General features: G+C 52.3%; 1 protein-coding gene and 1 long non-coding RNA gene across 6 annotated transcripts; both read left to right on the forward strand.

Annotated features, from left to right (window-relative positions):
- The first annotated feature begins 350 nt into the window (after positions 1-350).
- On the forward strand, positions 351-3,816 carry LOC137231779 (BOLA class I histocompatibility antigen, alpha chain BL3-7-like). Of its 5 annotated transcripts, XM_067752437.1 has the most exons (8): positions 352-494; positions 815-1,084; positions 1,286-1,561; positions 2,182-2,457; positions 2,576-2,686; positions 3,119-3,151; positions 3,292-3,337; positions 3,501-3,816. In XM_067752437.1, the coding sequence occupies exons 1-8, from the start codon at positions 431-433 to the stop codon at positions 3,505-3,507; spliced, it is 1,083 nt and encodes a 360-aa protein (XP_067608538.1). In that variant the 5' UTR covers positions 352-430; the 3' UTR covers positions 3,508-3,816. The 5 variants fall into 5 exon arrangements, 3 of the variants coding, with proteins under 3 accessions (XP_067608536.1, XP_067608537.1, XP_067608538.1); XR_010946726.1 differs by lacking the exon at positions 3,501-3,816 and having other exon boundaries at positions 351-494; positions 3,020-3,151; positions 3,292-3,341; XR_010946727.1 differs by lacking the exon at positions 3,501-3,816 and having other exon boundaries at positions 351-494; positions 2,879-3,151; positions 3,292-3,309.
- Positions 3,817-4,739: 923 nt separating this feature from the next.
- LOC137231805 (uncharacterized) lies at positions 4,740-7,783 on the forward strand. Its single transcript, XR_010946738.1, has 2 exons — positions 4,740-5,799; positions 7,202-7,783. It is a non-coding gene; the product is annotated as an uncharacterized lncRNA (long non-coding RNA).
- The last annotated feature ends 1,423 nt before the right edge of the window (positions 7,784-9,206 follow it).

Here is a 9,206-nt window from a genome sequence, read left to right on the forward strand (position 1 = left end):
TCGTCACTAGTTTGTAAGACTGTATAAATATTCTGACCACAATGCTGTGAAAATCGCTGACTACACAGTCCCTGGGCCAGGACTCAGGGAGACACTGTGACAAAGAGCTCTCGGTGCAGGAGGGGAGGGATCAGGCAGAGTCCCAGGTCCCGGACGGGCAGGCTCTCAGGCTCTCAGGCTCTCAGGGTGTCAGGCGGTCTCTGGGGCGGGGACGCTCCGCGGGGGGGATTCCCAGTCTCCCGGAGTTTCACTTTCTCTCTCACAACCTGTGTCGGGCCCTCCTGCCTGGATACTCGTGACGCGTCCCACTTCTCACTCCCATTGCGTGTCCGGTTTCTAGAAGCCAATCAGCGTCCCCGCGGTTCCCGGTTATAAAGTCTCCACCGACCCGCCGCACTCAGTTTCTACTCAGACGCCGAGGTGGTGGGTCATGGCGCCGCGAACCCTCTTCCTGCTCCTCACGGGGGCCCTGACCCTGACCGAGACCTGGGCGGGTGAGTGCGGGGTCGGGAGGGAACGGCCTCTGCGGGGAGGAGCGAGGAGACCCCGGGGATCGGGGCTCAGGACTCCCAGGGAAGGAGCCACGCCGCCGCCCCCGGTCCAGACCCGCCCCCTCACTCCGGTCCCCGCCAGTCCCTCCCTTGCTTCCCGCCCCCTCTTCTCTCCCCCCGGGGTGCCGGCCCTTCTCCGACCTCCACACCTTTTCCGTCTCACGAGCCCCTCGCCCCCTCCCCACTGCCGGCCCCGTCACCTCGGACCCGGGGACCCGCGCCGGGAGGAGGGTCGTACCGGGTCTCACCCTCCCCGCCCCCAGGCTCCCACTCCCTGAGGTATTTCTACACCGGGGTGTCCCGGCCCGGCCGCGGGGAGCCCCGCTTCATCACCGTCGGCTACGTGGACGACACGCAGTTCGTGCGGTTCGACAGCGACGCCCCGAATCCGAGGAAGGAGCCGCGGGCGCCGTGGGTGGAGCAGGAGGGGCCGGAGTACTGGGATCGGGAGACGCGGATCTCCAAGGAGGCCGCACAGAGTTTCCGAGCGGGCCTGGACACCCTGCGCGGCTACTACAACCAGAGCGAGGCCGGTGAGCGACGCGGGCCCGGGTCCAGGTCACGACCCCCATCCCCAGGGACGGGCCGGCGTCGCCCCGAGTCTCCGGGTCCGAGGGTCACCCCAACATTGCGGGACCCGCCCGGCCCCGCGACTCGGGAGGAAACGGCGGGACTTTACCCGGTTTCATTTTCAGTTTGGGTTTAATCGCTGCGGCTGGTCGGGGCGGGGTCAGGGTCTCACACCCTCCAGGGGATGTACGGCTGCGACGTGGGGCCGGACGGTCGCCTCCTCCGCGGGTACAGACAGTTAGCCTACGACGGCGCCGATTACATCGCCCTGAACGAGGACCTGCGCTCCTGGACCGCGGCCGACGCGGCGGCTCAGATCACCAAGCGCAAGCGGGAGGAGGCCGGTGAAGCGGAGCACTACAGGAACTACGTGGAGGGCAGGTGTGTGGAGTGGCTTCTCAGATACCTGGGGACCGGGAAGGACACGCTGCAGCGCGCAGGTACGAGGGGCCGCGGGGCCTCCCTGGTGTCCCCTCGGGCTGGAGCTGGCTTCCCACAAGGGGAGGAAATGGGGTCCCTGTGGGAACACTGCCCCAACTTCTTGTCGGGAGAGGGAGGAATCCGCCCAGGTTTTCATATTCTGTACAAGACAGTGACTCGCTGGTGGCCTCACTTCTCTGAAAGACAGTGAAGGAATCCAGTCTTTTTGGGGAAGAAACAGGAAACCATCCCTGAAATAACTGACCAGCGGCGCCCTTTGACCCTGACCCCCATCTTGTGAACCATGACTTTCTCTCTCAAGCCTGTTCTCAGCCTGAGAACATCTTAGGAGGCCTGACTCCAGCTTTTCTGAGTCATTCAGCCTCCACCAAAGTCAGGACCATTGCTCTGTATTCTCCCCTTTACATGGAGCCTCCTACCTTGGCTTTCATCCTTATCACAGAACTTTCCAAGGACTGGGAGATTTTCCCAGACCCCGGAGTCCAGGCTGGTGTCTGGTGTTTTTGCTGCTTCTTTTCAAACCTGTTGTGCTGTTCGTTCTCAGGATGGTCACATGATGCTGCTTCAGTGGCCCATGAAGGTAACACTAAGTGTGAATTTTCTGATTCTTCCTCCTCAGACCCTCCAGAGACACACGTGACCCACCACCCCATCTCTGACCGTGAGGTCACCCTGAGGTGCTGGGCCCTGGGCTTCTACCCTAAGGAGATCTCACTGACCTGGCAGCGTGATGGGGAGGATCAGACCCAGGACATGGAGCTTGTGGAGACCAGGCCTTCAGGGGACGGAACCTTCCAGAAGTGGGTGGCCCTGGTGGTGCCTTCTGGAGAGGAGCAGAGATACACGTGCCATGTGCAGCACAAGGGGCTTCAGGAGCCCCTCACCGTGAGATGGGGTGAGGAGGGACACGTGGAGTGGAGCTTCCTCTCAGATAAAGCAGGAGCCCTTCTGGACACGTTCAGCAAGGTCGGGATTCGTGCCTGAGGTCAGGGCCCCTTCCGTTTCCTCCACAGAACCTCCTCAGCCCACCGTCCCCATCATAGGCCTCATTGTTGGCCTGGTTCTCTTGGTGGTCACTGGAGCCGTGGTGGCTGGAGCTGTGATCTGGAGGAAGAAGCACTCAGGTAGGGAAGGGAGGGAGGGATCTGAGTTTTCTTGTCTCACTGGGGGGTTCAAGCCCAGGTGGAAGCTTGCCTGCATGTGTATTGGGCAGCACCATTCAGAGACATTGCTTGTCAGTCTGCAGACTGGCACTTACCCTTTTGTAAAGCACGTGTGGAAATGAAAGACAGGTTTTTTCACCTTCATAATTCCAGTTGGGGACCAGGTTACCAGCACTTGAAGGTCAGAGAGGGAAGGTTCCTGCTGACAGACCCCCAGGAGGGAAGAAGTTGATCCAGTCCCCGTACATCTCCTTTCTTCATGTTCCTGATCCTATCATGGGTTTTGGTCAACAGTTCTGGAAAGTTCTCTGTGGTCCAGGACTAGGGGGTTCCTCTAGGATCTCACAACTCAGTCTTCTCCCTGGCCTCTCACGTGATGTTTTCTTCTTACAGGTGAAAAAGGAGGGAGCTACGCTCAGGCTGCAAGTAAGTGTGCAGGGGCTGTGATTCCTGAGACCCTTGTGAGGGTGCAGACAGGAGGCCATGGGGGGCTCACCCTCCTAAAGTTCCTTCTCTAGTTTCTCTCCTGTGGGTTCTGACCATGTCCTGGTTTTGTTCTCCCCCAGACAGTGACAGTGCTCAGGGCTCTGATGTGTCTCTCACGGATCCTAAAGATGAGACCCTGGAGGGCCTAGATTGGGAGAGATGTTGGGGCGGAGGAGATGCCCCGGGTGGTGGGGATCCTTGAATGGGACATTTGAGCATGTGGGGGGCTGTTGGGAAGGTCAGCACTTACATGACTGACCGGAATTTGTTCATGATTATTTTCTTTCACAGTGTGAGGCAGCAGCCTCATGGCGACTGAGCGATGCACCGTCCTACTTGTGTGGCTTCAGATCCTGTGACTCCTCTTTCTGCAGCTGCATCTGAATGTGTCTGTGTTCCTTGTAGCATAATGTGAGGAGATGGGGAGACTGGCACACCCCTGCCCACCACGACCCCTCCCCACCCTGACCTGCGTTCTCTTCCCTGATCCACTTGCCTGTTCAAGCAGAGGCAGGGCTGGGCCACCTCCATCCCTGTCTTAACTTCGTGGTGCACTGAATAGTAATGTCTTATCTTGCCTGTTGAAAATAAAATCTATATATGAATTTTGTTGTTTCTAATTCCTGCCATGAGGCGTTGATGGGATAATAAAGGAAAGGATTCTTAAAGTTTGAGAGAGAAAATAAATGGAAGTGCTGAGAACCTTCCAGAATCTGTGTGCTTGCTGTGCTGTGTCTGCTGCAGGTGGGACAGGAGGAGGCGGTGAGGAGCTGAGTGTGGACGCGGCCTGTGCCCACTCCGTGCTCACTGCATCGTGGGCTTTGATGAGGTCACTGCTCTGCCAGGTCATCTGCTCTGTTCCTTTGTCCTCGTCACTTCAGTAGAACCTTGTCCCACCAGGACGTGTGATCTCAGAGGCTCAGAAATCAGCTGGGCCTCGTACTGTCTCCAGGACTGTGGGCAGCAAGGGCTTCCTGTAACCAGGTAGCCTTGGCTCGGGCCTTGCTCCCATCCTCAGACCCTGTCTTTATTGTGCGTGTTTATATTTTGCTTATTTAGTTGTTGTTGTCGTTGGAATAATGACTGTTGTTTTTCACGTGCAGAGTTTGGTCTCATTCTTCTCTGGGTGTCCCCATCTCTGACAGCAGCCGGAGTCATTTTCCCTGTCTTGTCCCCACAAGTCCAAGGGGGCCCTGCACCCCGGATTCTCAGTAGTATCAAGAGAGCAATTTTCAGCCTCATCCAGCTCTTGCCCTCCTTCTAGAGATGTCTGCTGGATTCTTCTTTCCAACTTTTCCCCATCTTTTAAAAGGAACCAGATTCTGGAATTAGCAAACAGAAGGGACCCAATATGAGATGAGAGAGTCAATGTCTCTCATCTTGACTTAATTCTTGCTGGATTTCTCTCTTCTCTGCAGCCTGGCCCCTCTTCTGCCCTTAGATCTTCTAAGCCTAGTGCTGACTCCAATCCAAACTGATGGATTTAGAAAGCAGAGTCTAATAGAGTCAGGGTACGTTGGCATATAGGACGCATAAGTGCAGGATATTCTTTTCTGAAGCGAGAAGGAGCATGGTGTGTGGTGTGCAGACTGATTGGTGTGGGAGGGAGGGGAGATCAGCCCTTCTGAGAAAAGTACAGGCGGCAGTGATGTCATTGCAAATGGATGTTGTGCTGTAGCTGCCACAAGACAGCATGTGGCCTGAGGTCACGTTAATAAAGACATTGTCTCTAGAATAGGGAGGTGCTCTACACTGATCATTCAATTGATATTTTTGTGTGCCAGATACATGACACACTATTTTTGCATCTAGGAAACCTCAGGGAACTAACAACAGACAAAACTTGTCAGCCATGTGGAGTATATGCTCTAGGGGAAAGGGCAGAGTGCACTATGAGACTAGTAAGTGAGGGAAGTGTTTACATTAAAAGTTGGTAAGTGCTTTGAGGAAGGTGACCCAGCGTGTAAGTGTGTGGGGACAGGGATGATGTCTGTTTTACTAGGGTGGTCAGTGTGGGCCTGATTGAGAAGGTGACCTTTGAGTAGAGATGTGAAGGACATGAAGGTATGTCCACGAGGATGTCTGGGGCAAGTTCTCTCCAGGCAGGGGAGCCTCCAGTGCCAGTGCACTAGGGCAGGAGAGTGTCTGCGTGTTCAAAGAAGAGTGAGGAGGCCATTGTAGCTGGAGGAGAGAGGAATTGAGATGCGGTGTCCGGACAGATCATATAGACCTAGACAATATTAGAAGGGTTTTGATTTTGTCTGAGTAAGGTGCGGAGTCTACAAGATGTTTTTTTTGGTTTTTTTTTTTTTTTTGCGGTACGCGGGCCTTTCTCACTGTTGTGGCCTCTCCCGTTGTGGAGCACAGGCTCCGGACGCCCAGGCTCCGTGGCCATGGCTTACGGGCCCAGCCACTCTGCGGCATGTGGGATCTTCCCGGACAGGGGCACGAACCCGTGTCCCCTGCATCGGCAGGCAGACTCTCAACCACTGCGCCACCAGGGAAGCCCCTACAAGATGGTTTGAACAGAAGATTGACCTGGTGTGACTACTCTCTAGAAACATCTGGCTGCTGGGCAGAATCAGGCGGTGAAGGGCAAGAGATTCCATAGAGGAAACTGTAGGAAATGGTGCCGTGTCCAGGCTGGAGATACTGGTGATTCTCTGGGGTGTGAGCAGGGAAACTAATAGTAACTGATTGGATTCTGGATATATTCTGAAAGTGGCGTTTTACAGCAATTCCTAATGGATGAAATTTGGGTTATAAGAAAGCAGAATGAAGGAAGACCCCAAATTTTGAGATTTGCAAGTAGACATGTGGGGCACCTTCCGCAGAAATGGGGAGACTCTGGAAGCAGCATATTTGAAGAGGCCACAGCAATGGCATTCGCTTTAGGAAAGTACAAACTGAGTCTGGGGTTCAGGTGAGATGACCTGGCTGGGGAAATAGTTGGAGGAAGTGACACCCTATAAATGAGATTTAAAGCTTTGCGAACAGATGAGGTCACCAGGGGAGAATTGGCTACAGAAGAGGAAGGACAAGGACTGAACCCTGAACCGTCCAGCGTTATGCGATCTGATCAGACCACACGCCCAAGCAGACCACACGGTTCTGAACACCGAGTCTAGACGGCAAAGAGACCAGGGGCTCCCGATCTTCCTGTGCACCACCTGCACACCTCAGGTGGAAGGGAGCGTGAGAATCTGCATTTTAAACAAGTTTGGTGCTGATGTTGCTGGTCTTCAGATCACACATTTAGTAGCAGCAATGTAGACCAGGATTCCCACGTGGCTGTGCATCAGCCTCACCTGTAGGGCTTGTTCGTAAGGGATTCCTGGACCTCATGCCCACATTCTGAGATGGCGGGTCAGGGAAGAGGCTGAGTACTTTGCCAGAATCCCTACAAGCAGTCCTGAGGCTCAGGCAGATTGGGATCCACTGAAGTCAGGGATCAGAGAGTAATCAGGGTGGGGAGGGGTTTTAAATCTGCATTGAAATCTTTCTTCCCTGGGAAGAAAAAGGCAGGACATTTTCTGGGAGATACATGTTTTCTCTACCATGCAGTATAGCCAGGTGGAAAATTTAAGAAGCAGTTATCCACTCAGCATAAAGAAAATCTTTTGAGTTCTAAGAGGGTAGACCTAAATTTTCTCCACACACACGAAAAAGGTGATAACGTGGCATAATACAGTTGTAAGCTAATGCTACGGTGGTAATTATTTTGCAATATTAAGTGTATCAAGTCAAGTTGTACACCATAAACTTACTCAATATTGTAGATCAATCATATCTCAATAAAGCAGCGGGGAAGAGTCTCTGAATCCCTGCTCTCTCGGAGTTTCGCTACATGGTATTCTCATGCAATTCTTTATGGGCAAAAAAGGGTTTCAAATTGTTCTAAATGGAATGAGAGAGAGAGAGAGAGAGAGAGAGAGAGAGAGAGAGAGAGGGTGGGAAAGAGAGATTGATTGTAGTTTTGTTTTATTTCAGGAAAAAGCCACAGAACAGCCCTGAGACTACACAGCCAGGAACAGAATCCACAATCCCACCCAGGTCGGGTCCCACAGAGGAACCGCTGCCCCTGCAGGTGGGCACAGATGCCACTTTTCACAGCACTGTCAGCCCTGATGCTGGACAGCGTGCCCTGCGGCTCGTCCTGCTGTCTCTGCTGCTCCTGACAACTGGATGACACTACTGCCGCCTCTGCCACATGTGCCAAAGCGTTCAGCACAGTTCCCGCCTCTCTGTGTCACCACGTCCTGAGTCAGAGTCCAGCATGGGGTCACCTGCCTGGTGGAGCCTCAGGCTGTTTCAACCTGCCAGAATGTTTGGAAGCAGGTTTTCCTCTCCTATGGAAGGAGGTGGTCTCTACCTCCTACCAAGATCTTCAAGTTCGAAATTCCCCTAACTTGGGAAGAGGGTAGAGATTCTAGGGGTGGAGGTTGAAGGTGAGGAAGGGAAAAAGAATGACAAATTCCAATTTTTGCAGCAGTGATCTAGACGAGCACTTGACCTGGTACATTGTAAGCAGTCAGGTCGGATGGATGAATAAGTAATAAATGGCATCTTTCAGCTTCTTCTGTGATGTTCTGTTATGGGGTCCAGCTTCTGTCTACTCCAGTTTATACTCAGGTAAGCAGAGTGCATTTTTCAATAATGAAATGATTACTCAGAATGTCCTCTCCCTACCTTTGTCTCTTTCTAAGCTTAAAAAACAAGATCTATAAGTCTTCATGGGATCCATACATAAGCACTGACATTTTATCCTGTTTCACATTTCTTTGTACATGCACATCTTTCTGGGGAAAGTATCCATATCACTTATCAGTTTACATGTGATCCCCACAAAAGTCTTTAAAAAGTATCAGTACGAGTTTAGACACCAAGTTACTCAATCTCTGGTCCATGAGGAACTAATGATCCAAGTTTCTTAGCAGATCCAATGACATGATATACATGCTCATCTTTTTCTTGGCAATTACCAGTCTGGGACAAGATAAAGGTAGAAGTTTACTCGCTTACACTCACTTTTAATGTCTGTGTGTTTCTTATTGTGAGCTGAGAGCAAACATTTCACAAAGCAGCACTGGCTCACACAAGTGATAAAGAATCATTGGTTTGGGTGGACTTGTATTCTCGCACCTACCATGGTGCCAGATAAATAGCAGGAGTGAAAAAATAGGTCATGGAGACTCCATTCCCAGTACCGCGATAGAACTTGTTTTAAGGCTGCCTCTTCCAGTGAAAACAAATAATAAAGTATAAAAAGCTTCCATAAGTACAGTACCAAGAGAATAACTGTTTAGGCCAAAATATAAACGTGGGTAATAACCCAGAGGGAAAAGTTGTTTTTATCCTTAGGGCATCAGCGAAATCTGGAAAAATCTTAACTTTGGTTTTCCCAAGCTTATGAGCTGTAATTGGAAATGTCACCCAGAGAGCTCATATTGTTGTTTTTTGTTTGTTTGTTTGTTTTGCGGTACGTGGGCCTCTCACTGTTGTGGCCTCTCCCGTCGCGGAGCACAGGCTCCAGACGTGCAGGCCCAGCGGTCACTGCTCACGGGCCCAGCCGCTCCACGGCACGTGGGATCCTCCCGGAGTGGGGCATGAACCCGTGTCCCCTGCATCGGCAGGCGGACTCTCAACCACTGCGCCACCAGGGAAGCCCCTCATATTGTTTTTTTTAATCTGTGAAGTAAAAGCTTTTAGTCAGAAAGGCTTAGTGGAATCCCCTGAAAGAGCCTCCCAAGCTCAGCTATGACAGAACATTAAAGACAATATCGTGTCTTGGGACAATGAAGGAAGTTAACGTAATCCTCACAGACTTAAAGGATGCAGGGGTGGTGGTCACATCACGTACCAGTTAACTCACCACTGTGGTTCTTGCGGAAACAGGAAGGATCGTTGTCAATGACAGTGAGACAGCGCTAACTCTCAGCGCTGCTACCTGGCTTTTCATTTCCTACGTTTATGTTTCTACCTACAAAGTTCTCTC

The sequence above is a fragment of the Pseudorca crassidens genome, chromosome 10 (assembly GCF_039906515.1).
Source record: "Pseudorca crassidens isolate mPseCra1 chromosome 10, mPseCra1.hap1, whole genome shotgun sequence".
In the NCBI taxonomy this organism is placed as follows: Eukaryota; Metazoa; Chordata; class Mammalia; order Artiodactyla; family Delphinidae; genus Pseudorca; species Pseudorca crassidens.

What these genes read in the sequence shown, in the direction of transcription:
- LOC137231779 (XM_067752435.1), top strand. Translation starts at nt 431, where the DNA reads ATGGCGCCGCGAACCCTCTTCCTGCTCCTCACGGGGGCCCTGACCCTG. An exon ending in GCCCCTCACCGTGAGATGGG is followed by an intron (nt 2,458 to 2,575) that starts GTGAGGAGGGAC and finishes TTTCCTCCACAG; the next exon opens with AACCTCCTCAGCCCACCGTC. An exon ending in GGAGGGATCTGAGTTTTCTT is followed by an intron (nt 2,720 to 3,291) that starts GTCTCACTGGGG and finishes GTTCTCCCCCAG; the next exon opens with ACAGTGACAGTGCTCAGGGC.